At 45.3% G+C, this 19,714-nt stretch overlaps 1 protein-coding gene across 2 annotated transcripts; it reads right to left on the bottom strand.

Moving 5' to 3' along the window:
- Positions 1-1,019: 1,019 nt before the first annotated feature.
- Positions 1,020-19,039, bottom strand: tent4a (terminal nucleotidyltransferase 4A). Of its 2 annotated transcripts, none has more exons than XM_012870923.3 (13): positions 17,769-19,039; positions 14,810-14,933; positions 12,206-12,252; positions 11,992-12,112; positions 9,493-9,600; positions 7,742-7,870; positions 6,261-6,474; positions 5,656-5,782; positions 5,463-5,569; positions 5,174-5,358; positions 4,927-5,085; positions 4,707-4,760; positions 1,020-2,765 (listed from the first exon to the last, which is right to left on the bottom strand). In XM_012870923.3, exons 1-13 carry the CDS (start codon positions 18,596-18,598, stop codon positions 2,616-2,618), a joined length of 2,355 nt encoding a protein of 784 aa, XP_012726377.2. In that variant the 5' UTR covers positions 18,599-19,039; the 3' UTR covers positions 1,020-2,615. The 2 variants fall into 2 exon arrangements, with proteins under 2 accessions (XP_012726377.2, XP_012726375.2); XM_012870921.3 differs by having other exon boundaries at positions 4,587-4,760; positions 17,769-18,598.
- Positions 19,040-19,714: the final 675 nt, after the last annotated feature.

Below are 19,714 nucleotides of genomic sequence, written 5' to 3' on the forward strand. Positions count from 1 at the left end.
CAACATAAAAAAACACATACAAGGGGACTGGCAGTTTTAAAAATTTTATTAAAAAATAAAATACAAAAAAGTACATATACATAAAAATGTCAACAAAAAAAAAAAAAAGAAAAAAAAAAAAAAAAGCTGGGCAATGGTTCCCTCTGGTCACTGATAGACGAGCGTCCAGTCCGACGGCCACTGTTCATGCGAACTGACACGGTGTAGCGATGGGTTGACAGGTTCTGTTTGCCTAAAGCAGTCTCCGGTTTAAAACCCCCCCCTCAGCGGGGGGGGCACACACCATCGCATCAACATGTAGATCTCAGCGACCCGTGCTTCTTCCTTCCTGCTCATCTCTTTTCCTCTCCCTCTCTCTTTCTAAAAAAAACACACCAATCTTAACAAGTGAGGACGATACGATGAGGAAAAGCTGAATAAGACTATCGCTAAACTTTTCAGGTGACCACCATCAGGCGAGGGAGAGGAATGGCAGACGAGCAGCTGCTCTGGACCGCTGAGATGCACACAAATTTAATTCTTAGCTGTAGAGACGCCGGCAACCCTAACCCAGCGAAGCCCCCCCCCCCCCCCCGTCAGTGACTTTATCTTTAGTGAGGATTGTTTGTAGCCGAGCATTTAAACCACCAGCTTGACCACCGCCCTGAACGCATGAAAAACACCCAATGTGATTTTTTTTTTTTCTGTTTCCCCTGACTTTTGGTTGAATGTAACAAAATAAAAATAAAAAATAGGACACCAGATGCGGTTTCGACTGGTAGATTAGAGTTGCCGAGCTTCCTTCGAAGACAAACGTACAAATAAATAGCTTAACAGCGTTAAAAGGAAATGTCTGTAAAAACTTAAGAATTGTTCTTGGACACTTTGGCCCCTCGTGAAGCGCGCCGGCAGAGAGCAAGTCGCTCTCCGGGTGCGCCAGCTCATGAACGCTCAGGCTTTTTCCATTAAAAACCTGCATTGGCAAGTCAAAATTCTCCATTTCTCACACACACGTTTTTTTTGTTGTTATCGTTTTTCTTTTGTCGTTTTTTTTTTTTTTTACTACGTCACACACTACACCAACCCAGACTTAGTTGCTGGCATAAACACCCCTCCCCGATCCTTAAGTAGGACAGATGTAGAAAACTAGACTTCAGAACACGTCAGGACCTTCATTAAAAAAAAAGAAAGAACAAAAAAAGAAGAAGAAGAACGGGGTCGGAGTTCACATGAGTTGGCTCAGAGTCTGAGCGTCATCAGTCCATCAGCAGTGTCTGCCGTGGGGGACATACAGTTGACACGATAATCAGAGGAATCCTTTTGCATAGTAATAACACCGGCGTGTGTTGTGTTCTGCTCGGGTCACAGCCTTCCACAGTCCTGTTTGAGCGCACACACACACACACAAAAAAAAAAAAAACACCACATACGCTCACTCCAAGTAAACACAAGGAAAGGCATTCCAAACAATCAGCGGAAGTACCTGGCAATTAAATATACACGAGATTCCTGAATGAAATCAAAATATAATTCCCTTTGCTAGGGTCCTTGGTTCAGGAAGAACCCCCCCCCGGTCCCGCCCTCCCTGCCTCCTCCGTGTCCCCTCCTCGCTCGCTGCGAAGGGAGAAAACCTTCCTGCAGACGCTCGTACTGGTGTTGGCCTGCACTCCTTCGTGTCTATTGTCCAGGTTTAAACACGCCAAGAGGACTTTCATTCCCTTTACTAGAATCTTGATCCTTAAATTTAAATAAGCTTCCCTTTTAAAAACTCCCGACTCATTTCCATGAGTACAACATACACAGATACACACCATCAAGGTGGGCCTGCACCCCCATCCCCCCCAATATATATAAAGATTTCTGGTTGCAGTTTTCCTCCAATCACATCTTGGACCGACTCGGGGACAAAACTTCCAGGACGAAACTTAATGTCCGTGCGGTCGCATCAAGACGTGGGATGAAAACCTGAAAAAACGTTTCAATCCCAGCTTTCTTTGACCCCCGTCGATGCAGAATAAAAACCGAGGAGCGCCTTCAGAGAGGACAGAGGGGGGGGGGGGGGAGACGCACGCTCTAAACCTCCAGAGATGACACGGTTTGTAAACAAAGTTTAAAACTACAAAAATAAAATATAATATGCCTTTACATATACACGCACAAATTAAATAACAGCTTTAATTTTGGACAAAAAAAAAAGAAAAAAAAAAAAAAAAAAAAGAAGTTATTGCACCAAACAAAAAGTAGGTTTTTTAAATGTGCTGAAAAAAAAAAAAAAAAGTGTAACACCAAACCACGAGCAGCTTGGCTGCAAGGGTTAATGAGGTCAAGTGAAGCTGGTACTGCCGCTACCACCGATTCTGACAAAAACAAAGACATGAAACGGATAAAGACCTGAAGTAAGTCAGGGGAACCAATACTGGCAGGAACATAATACCGAGAAAAAAAGAAAGAAACGGGGGGGTTGTGGCAGAAACGGAAAAGGAGGGAGATGCAGATCTAAAGGGATGCTACTCCGCTGCACCAGAGCGAGAACAGCTGCTCTCTGATCCTCCTCCTGCCCGTCCCCATCCCCCTTCAGGATGAGCGAAGAGCCGCAAAGAGAGATGGAGAGAGGGTTACGGGCGGAGCAGCGGTTTCTATCTGCTGAGGCTGACCGGCAGGCTGTCCCTCTTCCTGCGCCGCGTCCAGGAGTTGCGGTGGTACTGCGTGTGTCCGCGGTTGGCCAGAGGCGCCCCGTTGACCGGCGGCGGGGTGTGGAAGCCCTTCACGTTGAACTTTGTTCCACTCTGAGGACGAATCCAGAGAAGACACGGAGAGGAGAACGGGCGATTAACAAACTGTCAAAACGACACGAGGTCATTTTACCTACCGAGACGTTACGCCTTCACCTAGTCATGAAGAAGAGCTTGATCCAAGCTTTGATTATCCAGCATAATCCAAAATAACCACGACCTAACTTAGTACCACAGTATTACTCCGCTTGACTCGCCAATAAACTAAAACTAAACTAAAAACTGTGCCTGCAGCACAGAGGGTCCTAATGAGCAACAGAGCAATTGCACTTGCTCCAACAAACATGCAATTCTGATACCTTTTTAAAGCAACACTACAGCAGCACACCAGCAGATTTAATTTGCCTGATCCATCCTGAACCTCTGAACTTTAATACCAATGTGCCTGAAATACATTTTAAAAAGTTTCTGAAAATAAGGGAGGAGGGACAAAGATTAAAGGCAAATATACAGCTAAATTATAAAGACTGCTATACAGGGTTCCTACAGCATAAGGCAAGTTAAATTGAAGACTTTTTAATGCCACTTGAAATAAAAAGTTAAGACCAACTTCACGATAAACAAAATAAACCTGCTTGCGACAACTTTACCCAAATGTTTATTTTAACATAAACCATTATTTTCTGGCCCAGTAGACATGTTTAAAATTTTGCAAAACATTCCATATAGGAAGAAAGCTAAAAAACACACAAATTACAGATATATTTTTAACAACTACTGAACTGAATTCACAAATTTTGTTTTGTTCCCTACTAAAATAAACTATAAATCAGTGCCAACTGTTTTTCGCAGCTATGGTCCGGCCGCAACTGTTTTTATTGGTTCCACTATCGGGACGGAACCAATAATGGTTACATTAAGCCATTTGGTAAATTTAAAAATATATAATTGTGTCAATTATTTTACTGTTTGGTAAGGATTACAAAAATAAATCCTATTTATGACCTAGTAACAATTTTAAGACCTGAGAAAGACTGATTTAAGACATTTTAATGCCAATTAAGGCCTTAGTTTTATATTACAGAATTCAATGCCTTTTAAGACTTTTTAAGGATCCGCAGGAACCCTGCTATAAAACTATTTAAAACCGGCACAAATATCTGGTAAATAGTTTAGGAAACCTCCACTCTGGTCAAGATGAGGTCAAAACTGGAGAACAGGCCGACTAACGAAGCTCACCACAGTCTTATTACAAAACCTGCATGGAAATCGTACAACCATTAAGAGCCTAGCACCGGCAAGCAGGATCGGAAAAAGATTTAACGTCCAGTCCCGGCGGGAGCTGTGAGCAGGAAGCAACAGGCCGGTAACTGAGAAAAAGCGGCCCGTTCTGACGCCGCGCTGACTTTAAAAAGGGCCGAGGTGGAACAACCGGGGCTGTGCTGAACAGGCCGGGCTAATCTTTTACATTATACACTTAACTGAGTCAGAGAACCAACAGGGAGAACGTGTGGTGTGAACTTTTCCCAGCGTGTTGGGTCAGGAACACAGACCTGCCAGGTAAATCTCTGCATCCCTCGCAAAGACGGGGCACGGAGCGGTGAGCTTTGATATTTATACACACAGGAGATCACAGACTTATATACCGAGTCCTCCAGCTGCCTAGCTCTCCTCCTGAACAGCAGCGGGTTTGTGTGCCGCGTGGATGCCTGAGCGTCCACCTAAACAGTGACTGAACAAAGACGATCTACCTGGAGCAAAAGTGTCTGGAACTAGTGAAGGAGGCCCGAACAGACAAGAGTGAGGAGTGAGGTGTGAGGGACAAGGCTGCCCTTACAGTGGTGCGTTTGAGTGTTCGCAGCATCCGGCGCCTACCTTGTGTGTGTGGCTGGAGTGGGGGCTGAGCGGAGGCTGGGGGCTGGAGGGGGCAGGGGTATGAGCATGGGCTGGGAGGGGCATGTGGTAGAAGGGGGGGAGCCCAGTGTCCATACACACCTGTCTGCCAGGCAAGGAGTGCATTGCTAGGCCGCTGGGCAGCGAGACGTGAGCCTGGGGAGCAGAGGAGGGACACAGAGGATTGGTTTGAATGCTTCACACGGAGTATTTGTGTCAGTTTCTCCCAACCTGCTGTGATGGCATTTCTGTGGTCCAAACGCTTCACATTTAGCTAAAGAAAAAAAATAGAAAAAGCCTGCAGCCTTTACTGCGCGCCTACCTGTGAACCTGGAGGAAGGAGCAGATGGTGGCCTCCCATGCCGTGCTTTCCGCTGCCCAAGTGTATGCCCGGCTGCAGGGCCAGGCCCAGGGCCGGGAAGGACGCATATGCCGACATGGTTGGTGCAGGGAGGGTGTATGGCAACGCTGAATCAGAGTCCTACAAAGACAAATAAAAAAAGCACCCGTCAGCAAAAACGACACGTGCCATTGGTTAACGGCGTTCTGAGAAAAAGGGTGCGCCTCACGTTGTCGGATCCAGACAGCGAGGAAACCGACGAGGCTGATGAGTGCTGCTTAGGGCTGGACACGGACATCGGAGAGTCGGCGCTGTGGGGCGAGGCCGAGTCCCTCTGCTGCTCCTCTGAGCCGACGCCACCGCCGCCCAGCACGCAGGACTCCTGCTCCGACACCGGCTCCTTGGGGGAAGAGGCTGCAGAAAAACAAGAAGAGGTGAGAGAGGACGGAGGCCGGGCTGCACTCGCATTTAAAAAATGGTGTTCATCCCCAGGATACGCCGTATAAGCCCCTTTCTACCTCGGCCGTCCGTCTGGTGCGGCGAATCCTTGCCTCCCCACCTCTTGATAATCCACTCCCGGTATTCAATGACTTCTTGGGTTAATCGAATTATCCGGCCCAGCGTGCTGCGGGTACAACAGAGAGACATTTCTAAATGATCATCTTTCTGACCCCGGGACAGACAAACGCTAAGAACGAGCCGACTTCCCACCTTTCACAGTCTTTGTTGGGATACGAGCTGGCGAGCGGCATCACGGCGTGACTTAGGACAGTGTAGGCGTAGTCGAACACCTGCTTGACCTGCATGGCTCCGTAGCAGCCCCTCCCCACATCGTTACCTGCAGGAGGCACAGTTAGACTGAACGTTACATTATTATTACACCATTTTATGCTTTCTAGAACGGACGGATACAGATTTACTGCACTAAAAATGCAATAATGTCTTCAGAACACCGGATCACAAACGGCTCTGAGAAGCGATTATGGAAGCCGTTTTGCATTTAGGTCTTTTCAGACTGCCTGATAAGAGAGAGGAACGCTTCTGACATTTTCTCAGCTGATTTGCTGTTGCAGTGAGAAAAAAACCCTCAAACCATAAAAGAGACTGAGCAGGCCGGCACAAATAACAGGAAGGCTTCTCTGCTCATTAGCAAAAAAAAAAAAAAAAAACGTGCCAATATTTTGCCTTTTTTTAAGTTTCCCTACAACCCCGCCCCAAAAGAAGTTTTTCTAAAAGTGGGAATTAAAATGTGCGACTCCAAAAAAGTTCCTATTTGAGCAGAAAGGGCTCCGTCTCCCCCGCTGCGGCGGCCTTACCAGGAATCAGGGGGTCCTCTATGCAGAGCATAGATGGCGTGTATCCATTCGTCATGGTCTTCATCATTTCCTCTTTGGCGACCCACGCGCCCCCTTTTCTGATGCGAATCCCTGTTTTCAAGTAGTTGAAGTGGCGACCGTACAACTCGAAGAACTCGATCAGCAACACGCCCAGGTTCTGATTGGGTTCTCTGGCATCAATGCGTGGATGGAGCTGGAATACAGGAGGGAGAATATCTTTAGACAACATTTCTTAATCACCAGAAACTTAATAATAATAATAGGGCATAGACACCCCTGGGAAAGATGGCGGGAGCCTTGAAATTGTTTTATCTTTTAATGTTGTCAACTAATCTCACAATGAAAAAAAAAACCTAATCTTTAATTTAAGAACAATTATTCAGAGGGAAAATAGCCAAACTACTGACACTCTGATTGCCAGCAGAGGTATAACTTGATAATACCTCTGCTGGCAAAACCGTGCAGAAGCTTGTGGCACAACTTCTCAAGGGTGACGGAGCGGGTCAAAGATCTGGCGAAGACCCCAGCAGCACTTGAAATACAAGGACCTAAAAGTTGTTTCTGAGTATTTCAATCGTTGCTGGAGTCTTCATCAAGATTCGCACACGCTGTTCTTTTTTTTTTTTTTGCCTGGTCTCTCTGGACCATCTGGAGTCCTGAGCTCGGTCTAAAGGTCTCCCTCTAAAGCTTTGTTTTCATGGAGGAGGGTTGATGTCGTGTCTGGTGAACCATTTCTGAGTCAATCTTTAATGAGGTTCTTGGAGAGGAAACCGGCGCGGTGCATCATGGAGCCATCAATGTTAACACTGAGATGTTTTTTTTTTTATTCATGATAAAACCCACCTGTAGCGTTTGTTAGTCTCCAGTAAAATTTGTTAAACTCCAAGTTTACAATAGTGATCTAATGTGAAGCCTTTTTCCTGTATATGCCTTACAAAAAAAGCCTGTTTGGCATGGATGTAGCATTTAATAGTGGCGATGGAGACCAGGGGTGTCCAATACATCAGCGTTTGCTGCGGTTCCCCAACAGTGAGCTCTGGAGATATTTTTTCCTCCATTACAGGCCTGCTCACTGTGCATAGAGCCAAAATAAATTACACGTCCTCCTCGTCCGGCCTTCTGGCCAGATGTTAAAGGAGTGGGCCTCCGTCTCATCATATTTATACCCCAGGGAGACGGAGAGTCGTGGATTACTAATTAGACGGCCCTGGAAACTAAAATTAACCTAAAGATGTATAAACAAATGCAAACGTTTAGTTTACATATGTTTAAGAGGGATTATTATGGATGTAAACACAGCAAAATCACCCCCCCCCCCCATTTTCTTTGCCCACATGAATAAATGTAGTCAAATTTGTATTTTACTTTAAACATGGATTAATTCAAAGGCTTTTAGGTATCTTCAACAGGGGTGCCAATAAAAGGGTTAGGGTTATGTGTGAGGGCTGATATGACGGTACCTGTAGGAAACTGATGACCATTAGGATGAGGCTGTAAGAGCTGATGCCCCCAGTGAAGACTTCATTCAGGTCTCTCTGCAGCAGAAACTGCTTCAGCACAAAGATCAAGTAAGGCAGCACGGGATACTTCTGAAAGAGACGGCAGAAACAGGACAACTGTGAGAAAAGGCAATTCTGCAGACCTGGAGCTGCTAATCCTGTTCAGCAACACTTTATTATACTGGGTAAAAATCATCCTTCCATCCTGAAAGTAGTCAATACATCATGTATCCAGGAAAAGTAAAAAAAAAAATAGAATAAAAATAAAATTGTGGGAGCTGCAGGACTGTGAAAACTTAAATCCCAGCTCTTTGCACCAAATGGCAACCTCTCTTCCTGCTTTCAATGAGATGCCAGAGAAAGTGATGGAGAAACCTGAGCTGTGGAGTGATGCCTTTTTCTCCACCTCTTGCTGCACACTGCCAGTCAGCTGACTAAATGCTGTCTTTTACCTTTCCACTTGTAAAAAAAGATTAAAAATAGACCTAACCTACAACATCACGCTACAGCTGCTTTAAACCAGCAGTAAAAAGGTAATCCATTAAAAACCACCATCTCAAAAAGGTGCTTATTCTGCATTTTCAATAACAATCATCAATCAATAGGTATGCTTCGGGCACTAGTAGGAATAATTGTTGGTTATTGAATCTAAATAAACAATTCCATCGCAAAAATTTTTTTGACTAACAATTTTTGTCTAATCATAATCTCGCGCCTATAGAGGATTTTTGCAGCGCGAGTTTTGAGTTCATTTGAAAACAGAGCAACCTTTCATATTTTCTTCTAAACTATGCTGCTGGAAAGCACAAGAACCAGTGAGTGGATGCTGTGATTTAATGCTGTAACAATGTGGAGGTTTTTTTAAGGCAGTAAAGCCATCTGAATCAGCTTTCAACAGAAGCAGTTGTTCCAGCTCCTCTGTATCAGGTGACTAATGTTTAGTTTGAAGGTCTAGGCCGCTCGGCCCCGATCACTAAAAGACATCCACAAAAGCTGCCGGTAAGGGAATGGGAATCACAGGTAAGCTCATTTCCCAGTTCACAAAGCAGCAGGGCCCTCCTGACACCACAGGCATGTACATTTAGAGAAATGAGAAGAAACCGGAGACATGTGCTGCTCCGACTCCTCGTCTGGACACCTTCCACGTAGGAATTACCCCCGAGATGACCAACCCCCCCCCCCCAGCTGGTGCCGAGTCATGTTGGTGACAAGCATGCCCGCTGAACACGAGTAAACAAGGTGCAAACCAGCAGCAGACCAAAGAATAAATGTGACAGCCTGCTGGAACACCAGCTCTGTGACTAACACAGCAGGAGATCCAAGTTCAGCAGGAACTCTCTCAGAGCCAAGACGTAAAACTTCAAATTTGACTACAAGTTCCTAATTAGTGCAGCTCTACAGAGATGAGCCAACACAAGTGGGGTGAACGAGCAGCTGAGTCAAGGAGGGATTTTCCGCTGTTCTATTTAAACGGCGGAGTAAAACTATAATTATGTGGCTTTTCCTGTCCAGTGTAATGCGTCTACGGGACCGTCTCCTGTTCCGTTCCTCCATCTGTCTGTGTTTAGCTTTGGGCATCGATCTAATTCAGCCAGAGACCCGCGCTGGACCTGTGTGTGCCGTCTGTATGCTAATCTGAGTACCCAAGCGGCACCGGCGAGATGGATGTCCCCAGACGTGAACGTCTCCCGGAGGCGGGGAGCAACCGTCACCTTTAAGTAGTCTTTAATGAGGATCGCCGCCTCAACCCCACTTTTCATGTTGAAACTGATGTCCACCTTGACGTCGGTCTCCTGGTCGGTCAACTTGATGATCGGCACCTGAAAGACAGATTCAAACAGAAAGTGTTCTTAAAAGACATCGCGCGAAGCCATTCGCCGTTTTTATGTGGCCATTAGCAGGACGGCCACTGAAGTATTCTGGAGGTTCAGTACGACTGCCGCGGGACATTAAGATGAGTCCACTTCCAGAAATGCTTCCACTGTGTATTGTTAGCATGAAGACTTCCACCATAGCTGTTGCACAAATGATCCCCTGCTGTAGAAAGCTCAATCCCCCCCAGTCAGTCGAGGCAGATGACCGTTCACACTGAGGCTGGTTCTGCTGGAGGTTTCCTCTTGTTAAACGGGGAGTTTTTCTTCCCACTGTCGCTGCGTGCATGCACCGTAAGAGGGATTGCTGCAACGACACACTGCCAGTGACTGTGCACTAGTTCTGCGGGCTCACTAGGAGGAGTGAATGCTGCAAGTCAGTGATGGGATTTAATCTGCTGGGTTTCTTTAGATAGAAAACTTTAAAACCTTCTTAAATAACCAAGTGAACTTAACTGCATTGTTTAATGACTAATCAATTAAATTGAGTGTACTTGGCCTGGAAGCTGTCGGTAGGATTTAACTGAATTCCCCTTTTCTTTTGTGTAAAGTGCCGCTATGTAAAGAAACTCAACTGAACGACGGCACCACCTACAACACAATGGAGGGAAGTCATGGCAGAACGGAGCCGTCTCTGAGCACCAGGGTTCCTACATATTGGTCATGACAACGTCCCGTACCTCTCCACACTCTAATCATTGAGGCTCTTGGTCCATGTCATCACCCTCAGCACGGGCTCCCCTCGGGGCTGCGTCCTGAGCCCCCTGCTGTTCACTCTGATGACACACGACTGCGTCCCCAGGTTCACCACCAATCACATTGTGAAGTTTGCTGACGACACAACGGTGGTGGGCCTGATCAGAGACGACAACGACCAGGACCACAGGGAGGAGGTGGAGCAGCTGGTGGGCTGGTGCAGAGACAACAGCCTGAAACCTGAACGTGGAGAAGACGAAGGAGATCATCGTCGACTTCAGGAAGAACCGGCCTCACCACGCTCCACTGCTCATCAACAGCTCAGCTGTGGAGGAGGTCAGCAGCACCAAGTTCCTGGGGGTGCACATCACAGACAACCTCACCTGGTCTGAGAACACCACATCACTGGTGAAGAAGGCACAGAAACGACTGTACTTCCTGTGGAGGATGAGGAGAGCCCGCCTGCCCCTGCCCATCCTCACGACCTTCTACAGAAGCACCATAGAGAGTATTCTGACCAGCTGTCTCCCTGTGTGGTGTGGAGGCTGCAGTGCCGCCGACCGGAAGAACGTGAGAAGAGTGTTGAGGACAGCAGAAGGGATCATCCGGGCTCCTCTTCCCTCCAGGTTCCCTCCAGGTTCTGCAAAAGCTCTTTCCCTGTTGCCATCACACTGTTGAATTGCAGGAACTGCTGAAGCCCCAAATGGACTCTGAACTGCTGAAGCCGAAAAACGCAAAATGGACTCTGTACCACATCCGCATATTGCACATTTGCACATATGCCATCAGACCATTGAACTGTAGAAAGTTGAACTCTGAACTGCTGAAGACACAAAATGCACACTGAAATTTATTTATTGAGATTTACTGCATTTTACTGTGATTTTCCAAGCTGTATGAAAACGAAATTTCGTTCTGTACGCACTCTGTGCATGCAGGATGATGAATAAAGTTGTCTAAGTCATTAAACCAAATAACAACTACAAAATGATGTGCAAAAAGTACTTGCCCCCTGAACCTAATAACATAAAAGCCTTGCTGATAATAGCCCACACTGTGTTACCATGGGGACCCAAAGCCTTACAAAAAGGCTTTGTAGCCCTCTAAAGACTAATAAAGACCAGTGACTTTTCCCATCTGTTCTTGAATTTGTTTAAATCAGGGAATTGTGCGTCGCCTTTTCAGACCATTTGAGCCTACTTCCTGTTGTCAGATAGGTTCTGTGTAAGGCATTTGTTTTAATTCAAAATATCTCACAGTAATTAGCCCTAGGTTAAATTAAGCTAACTTTTGCTAACCCAGGGTAGTTAGGATACTTTTTCATAAAGTATGAAGGGGGGGGGGGGTCTGCTATGCCCGTCTTAGTGGTCTTCTTCAACCACGGCTGAGGTACCGGCCTCTAGAGGATCCTTTGTTTGTTCGCTTTGAGAACAAAGTCGGTGTCTCTCTGACCGTTTCATTACATTGACCCTCTGGATATCAGTCCCACTACTGTTCTATCATTACCCTGAGGTCAAGGATGTAGAAAAGAAAAAAGCTCACCAAAACTTAAAAGTAAACGCAAACCATTTAAAAAAAAAAAAAAACAACTCATAAGAACACCTAAAGGAGCAGATGACTGGTGCCAGTGCTGCCTTTACTCACCGTAGCCTTGTCCAGCACTTTAATGGAGGAGGGTTCTGCCACATTGTGTTTCCGAAGAGCTTGCTCTAGCTCCTGCAGCGGGGGGCGGTCCCACTTCCCAAACACCACCAGGTCTATGTCGCTGTGGGGAGGGGAAAAAAAAAAAAGCAGCATTAACTAGCAGCAATACAGCGAGCGGGATTCAAAGTGACAGTCCGTCTCTACGAGGTCTTACCTTGTGGGAAGGTAGAGCCCGGTGCTGAAGCTGCCAAATATCTTGACCTAGTGCAGGAATGTTAAAGATGGCATGGTTACAAAAGTGCAGGACCACTAGCAAAGATGATCACAGCCTTTTAGATCAGAGCTTTTAAGTCACGACGTCTATGTCCAGCTGGATGTTCGCACATCTCCATCAACGGGGCTTTTCTGGGTTCCACTCAGACGTAAAGCAGTGCCAAGTAGAGTAAGCAGCCAAACGAAGTGCACAAAGGTTTAGAAACTAACGGCTGGGCTGGAGAACACTCCCGAAAGGAAGCGTAATGAAGTTCTTTCCCTTTCCTCCTGTTCAACACGACTAGGCAGCGGCACAGGGACGGGCCAGGAATAACAGGCTGGGATGGAAAAGGGAAGCTGGAACAAACGCGGGACTTGAGTCCATTTATCTGACAATGTGGCCTGCAGTGGAAGTGGGAACGGCTGGCAGCCAATGAGTCGCTGCGGCTCGTACTTTACGCCATTACGGAACGAGTGGGAAATGACATCAATCTCAGCGCACTGGATGACCCTGAGGGGGGGTCATAGAAGCCACAAAAAGTTAAATGTGGCGGTACAATGTGAGATGTAAGCGTTACATTATAAAATATGGTCAGATGTATATGAACTCGATTTGAGAATTTATCTAGAAAACACACCTACAATGTTAAGTAAAATAACAGATTTTAGATAACTGGAGCAAAAAAGAAAAACAAATGCCATCAAGCTGTGGGGTGTGAGGCAGGTGGGAAGAACGTAGCTGTAGTACCACTAGTCACCACAAGGGGCTAAACAGATCAAAAAGTAAAGCTCTCTCAAAACTTACTTCCTGAGTATATTTTGCACGCAAAGAACTAAGTGCTGTGTTCATTTTTAATATTTAAATAATAACACAGCTTTACGTTCTTCTTGCTCAGTCTGGTTTATAAACAGAGAAAAAGCTCATTGGATTCAAACCCTGCGTCAGCCAGTTCAAAGCCGACACCCAAAGCGTCTGTTTAATTTCCAGATTGTGGATAATTGAGGTGTTTTGACTTGTGGCGTACGCAACAATAACGCACTTAGAACCCATCTGGTTACTTGTTCGGGGACTGGATGGGTAGAAAAGTAAACATCTGATCTTTTTACCGTCAGTGAACGCACCAACACAGCCAAGCGCCAAGAGGTCACAGGCACGACAAACCCTCTTCAGTGTGGAGGATTTTACAGAGTAAAGACGATTCAAATTTTGACATTTTCAGTATCAGATTTTTAAAAACAAAGCCAAAAGAATCCTAAAAACGGTATTTTGTTGAGACAAGTCTGGGAGAGACTTCTAGTAGATGCCAGGAAGAACGAGCAGAGCACAGCAAATGTTCTCTGATCCCTTCAAGCTTTCAACCAGCCACAGATCATGCTGGTTTAGGAGATGCTGGCAGCTTTCAGGAAATAAATAAAAAAACTATCACATATTTCATTTATATCTAACATTTTTATAAGGAGCGTGTAAGAGGTCCAAACTGAGATATTCCTTTCATAACTCAATTTAACTACTGCTTTGCCAATTTTACACAACTTAAAAGGTTCAACCCAATACCATTACAATAGGGAAAAAAAGATGCTTAAGAAAGTTAAAAATTTGAAATGCGTTTTAATTTTGTGTTTGTTTTAAAAGGCACTGCTCCCTATGAATGATGCTCAATGGTCTTCGTCACATGGATCCATGTAGGGGTGGGCGACATTGACTTAAAACTTGATCACAACATATTGTGATTACAATAAAAAAGATGATACAAGACTGCAGCTTCTTAGGTAACTGTGCGGCTGTGACTACATGTCGATTAGTCCAATAAACACAAATCCTGTTCTTAAAAACATCTAATAACCTAACATATAACATATTCAAACAAAACTCATAATACGTTTGAATTTATTGATATTTTCCGACGCTCTCAAGAAACCAACAGTGAATAAGTAACAATCCTGACCATACTGGCTGTTTTGGGGGTTTCCAGACACCATTATTAATGCTCCGAATATCCACTGAGTGGAGCGACTTCGTCACTAACCAACGCCGTACTTCCACGTTTTAACAGATTTTTTAGCGCATTGTACCAGTAAGCACAACAACAATTGTGGATTTTTGTTTGCATTACTGGCAAACAGCAGTAATGATTTCCTTATAGAACCTCAGCCGTAAAATTTCTTACAAGTACTGTAAGAAGGATTTAAAGTGAGCATTATAGTCCGAAAAATACGGTAATTGGAATTCATGGTTGTCAGGATAAACAAGTTCTTTTCAGGATAAGAAATTTTTCGCTATAACGACAAAACAAAACGACAATTGTCCACCCCTAGATCCAAGAAAGAACCCTGAAGGGGAGAAAATTAGCATCGGCGGGTCAAATCTTTCCAAACCTAAAAATCGTCCACAAAACTCTCTTTAGTGGCGATAGATTTATTCTCTTAATCGCTTTAGGAATAGCATATCGCAGCTCTCTGTCCAAGCAAACATCGGCATGAAGAGTTAACGGGGCTTCAGAGAAACAGAGCCAACCCAGACTGTTCAGGGTGTGAGAAGTGGTGCTGATGCGCGCGTGTGGCTTACATCCGCGGTCGGCCACAGCTCCTTGATGATCATCTCTATTCGCTTCACCACCTCCTCCCTCATAGCTGCCTCTTCAGGTCGGGGCGACATGAAGTTGTAGAAGTCCATCACCTCTTCGTGGAGCCTGGGGAGAAAGGAGGAGTTACTCCCACCTCACTCTGCATTCATGCTTCACCAGAAAGCCTGTGAAGGCGATAGCTTGAACTGCTTACTCTAGCATTACACAGTCACTGCGTATAGCACTCGGTATGCCATTGTAGCCGTCCTGTTAATATGTGACTGCATATTTTTGGTTAAAAACGGGACGGTGCGTTTGCGGCGCTGCTGTACGGCTGCCTGTCGCTGCTACAGTCGGAAGCGCGGCTCTGTTTTAATGACACCCCAGCTTCCAGCGGGCGAGCGTGTCACAGCATACAGGATGAGATTGCAGAAAGGAGCAGCATTTGGTCACGCAGGTTTCTCACGCTGTTAGTGGCAGCAGGGACGGTAAAACTCTCCAATTTCCAGGGATTAAGCCTCCACCTTTCTCCTCTTAATACCCAACCCATGTCGGAGCAGCTCCTCGTTTTCAGCAGCGTCGATCCCCCGGGTCTCTGACTGAATGCTACTTGTGGACGTGGTTACCTACAACTCAACGGCCTACTTTCATTGGTTCATCACTTTTGCTTAGTAAACCAGTTTCCCCGCCTTAGACCTTCAAACTAAACATTAACGGAGTGTTTCTTTTTTTTTGTTTGTTTCAGTATCACAGATCAAGCTACAATCTGAAAACCAAATAAGGTTAAGGTAGTTTAAAATGACATCATCCTGGTTTTAAAGTCGTCCAGAAGACTGCCTGTTTTTTAATTTTTAAATATCCAGTTCATTATGTTTTTTTTTGTTGTTTGTTTCTGAATAAGATGAAAGAAATTGAGTATAAAAAAAGAAGAAGTTAGCAACTAAGTGTTTTCCCTTAAAGAGGAACATTTTCCGACAGAAGAAATCTGTCATGCCGACTGGTGGCGGATGAGCCATTGGCTACTTGCAGAAGGAAACCGTGGGGCTGATTTAATCCCAATCCTATAGGAGCCAGTCTATATGTTTTATTTGTAATACATTCAATTACTATTAGAGGCGTTAATACAATAAACGTAACATTTTAAAATGAAGACAGTTTTCCAAGATGTTTACTTCTTATGACAGCACATCAGATAACCAATTTTCCTCGTTTTAATTATGCATATATTTTCTATTATATTCGGATAATAATAATAATAATAATAATAATGTTCCATAATAAATATTGTAGAATAAAAATAAAATCGCTCATTTTGAAATGTACAACCTGCCTTGGTTCATTTAGACTAGGGTAAAACCGGTTTTAAGAGGTCTCAGCCCACATTTTAGTAATAATCTCACTAAAGCTCATTTGTCCTCACGCCCAGGAGGAGAAGCGCCATTAAACACTACATAGTGCATGACATAGGAAGTGAGCAGACACTTCGAACACTGCTACTGCCTCCATTTAGCCATGCAACAGCAGTGAAGGAGCTGCAAAATTTTGACAGAATAAATCCATTAGGCAGCAACTGAAGACTTAGCTACTTCTACAAACGCGTCAGTATTTTTTATTTTTACATCTGAGTTCGCCCTTAACTCCTTTTAAATGTCTCTTGGAAATCCAGTCCTAATAAAGATTATCTGCTTCCATCACCTCAGATTATCCAGCCATGGTCTTTAATACGAACTGAAAGAATTGCTTTTCAATTATAATTATAAACTTATTAGGATTATGAATTTGTAAAAATGTTATGTTTAGTTTCCCTGTTTAAAAAGTCAGTCGCTAAATCGGTGTATTCTGGTCCTTAGAGGGGTGCTATATGTTTCTTTGTTTAATCAAACCTGTCTCTTTATTTCCAAATTTACAGCATACCAAGAGGAATGATTTATTGTTTTGAATTTTTTTTTATTAGAAGAGAGATTAAACATGATCTACCAATAGTTTTTCAGGTCTTATAGGTCACATGCACAACATAGTGGACTACTTAGTCCACTATGTCCACTATGCAGGGAACAGGAGGACAATTCAAAAGACTGGATCTATGTAACAGCCAAGCACAAGCTAACCTGCCAATGGGAAGAAAGTAAAATTAAAATTGAGGCATTAAAGAAAAGCCTAACCATTTAATCATCTACAGTACTGGTTATATTTTCATAGTCAGGTTTTTTTTTATTTTCAAACTATTAAATGAAAAAACACCAAAACGTAACATAAAACTTAAAATAAAAATAATTCACCACCATAACAATTTCTGGAATATCTTGTCATAATTTAGTAAAAAAATAAATAAATCTATTGGGACTAAAAAGGACAAAACTGCTTTCCCCTTTACAAATCACTGTAATGTAACAAGTTAAATAAAAAAAAAATCAGGGCACTTCCGGTCTCGTCAATGGCTGCGTTCCCAAAATGTTTACTAGCTCACTCACTCTACTGCGACTGACTCTTTATTTCAGGGCATACTTGGGAGGCATTTACTGTATATAGGCGACAACACAGCTCGTCGAAAGAGCCCCAATGCACATTTACTGATAACATCGCTAACCTTCCAGCTCAACATCAGTGGCAACAGAAGCTTAAAAACTACAAAGTGAACTACATAAGGCCCTACGTAGGGAACAAGTGTACGTTTGGAACGCGACGTCTGCCTTCACGTAAGCGATTCAACGGCAGTGGGCTAGCTAGTTAGCTAGCCAGCCAACGGGAAGGGAGTAAAAAAAAAAAAAAAAAAAAAGCTTCTAATTAACCGCTTTAAAGTTCTCCACTGTGTGTTGTGCTTTTATATGTCGAATACTACTTTCTTAGTCAAACTACTATTCCTTTAAATATAAGCTAAAACAACTGAACCGAGGACACTAAAAGACGTTACTCGCTTTTGAATCCTAAAAAAAAAAAAAAAAAAAAAAAAAGGCAACTCACCCGAGCACCCCCGGGCTGTATTTCCTCTCCTTCCACGGCGTCCAGGCGTTCACATGATTCCCGTTAGTGCAGTTCGAAAGCAAGTAATTCATCCCATAGGTGCTCGCCTTGTTGTCGCTTTTCCTGCGGCCCGGGTGGAGGTTGTGTGTGTGATTATTAACAGGTACGGCAGAGTGGACCTGATGCTGCTTCGCGCAGATCCGCTGCACGTTACACGTCGGGTGCTCCTCCGGGTTGCCCCGGTGTCGCTGATGGTACAGGTTGACGTTGTTCTCCGCGCCGTCGCTCATGCCGAAGAGCACGCTGGCACCGCCGGCGTTCCTGTTCAAGTCGCCCGCCACATTCCCACCCGAAGTCCTCTCGAAAAGTGAGCCGCTGCGAATGGGACTTTCTGTCCCCGATCCCTGCGAGCACGACGAGGAGACGGTGCCCGTCTTCGGGGTCGGGGTTTTCTCCTCCGCTGGATCGCCCGCCGTGGGGAGGGAGTTCTGTGCGTGGCCGCCGGACGCCGGTGTCCCCTGCGCGGAGAGCGCCGCGCCGCCGCCGCCGCCGCTGTGTCCGGGGCACTTGACGATGCTGCGATGGCTGCTGCCGTTACTCAGGCTGCCTGTAACGATGCCGTTGCTGGGGCTGCAGGCGTTCTTGCACGACGCCGCCGCGGCCGCCACGTTATTTAAAGCCATCAGAGCCGCATAACTCACACACTGGCCGTGGTTCTGGCTGTGAGCGGAGAGCGCCCTCGCTCCCTGAGAAGTCTCCCAGATCTGCATCCATAAGGCGTTCGCAGGTCCTTTCTGCTCCGGCTGGATCCAGGCTACTCTCGGATCCATTCAAGTCCTCTGCCTGGTGAACACCCCCCCTTCCCTCCCTCCCCCCGACAAGTAACCTGTCGTAAGCGAGCCCGTGTTGAACCTACGCCGCCGGCCCGGATCTGACGAGACTCGCTGTGCTACTCGAGGTCGCGGAAACGAGGAGAAATTAAACGGTAAACCGAGCTCGGACCATGAATAAACTAGCCCCTTTGAAGCTGCGAGAAAGCCGTGAATCCTACGGGAATCCAATATGGCGTATGCTCTTCGAGTCCCGGCGCATGCGCTCTGCCCACTTTTGCCCCCTTTTCTTTTTTTTCTTTTTTTTAAAACGATGACTGCGCCCCCATCCACCTACTCCGACTCCTCCTTTACTCCACACAGTCGTACGAGAAAAGAAAGTCACCACAGTGAATATTAGCCGTGGGATAAATGTAAACTTTCTAATGTAAGCGCGAGAAACGGGGCTTCTCTGCTCCCTTTTACCCCCCTCCGCAGTTTCCTGGGAGGTTCAATGGGGTCAGTGAAAACCGGATTTTCATTTCGCTGCCATCGCCGGTAGGTGGGAGCACGGACGGGAAGCTTCTCTAACAGGGATCCCCGTCTCCGTGTGCCGTCACACGGGGGTTTGCGTCGCTCAGGACCGACACACACACCGGCATCCCGGCCGCAGATCGCTTTCCTGGAAGATGGAACGACGCGTTTCGGTTGAACGCGGAAATTGTGATGATGAGGGAAAATTGGCATTGTGGAGATGCTAAATGGGTTCTGTCTGTATTCATCACTGTTCACATGAAGCACATCTGGAGTCAAAACCCTCCAACTCCTAGAAGGCTGCTACATAAAAGCACCCCCCCCCCACCCCCCTACTCTGAGATAACACAATGCATTAATCTTTCAACCTTAATGCATTTTGTAAAGATTGTATGCGATAAAAGGAAATTATACACCTTTTCTTTTCAATAATCTGTTAAAATACAAATCTGTCAGTGCTGGCTTCATCGTCCCTGTTGGGAAAGCGGCAGTGGCGGTTCTAGACCAAATTTACCAGGGGGGCCAAAGTGGGGGCCAGTGTTTTTTCACAGGGGCACAGAACAAAAAAAAAATTACAAACAATAAAATGGCAATATTTAACTG

The sequence above is a fragment of the Fundulus heteroclitus genome, unplaced genomic scaffold (assembly GCF_011125445.2).
Source record: "Fundulus heteroclitus isolate FHET01 unplaced genomic scaffold, MU-UCD_Fhet_4.1 scaffold_2.2, whole genome shotgun sequence".
In the NCBI taxonomy this organism is placed as follows: Eukaryota; Metazoa; Chordata; class Actinopteri; order Cyprinodontiformes; family Fundulidae; genus Fundulus; species Fundulus heteroclitus.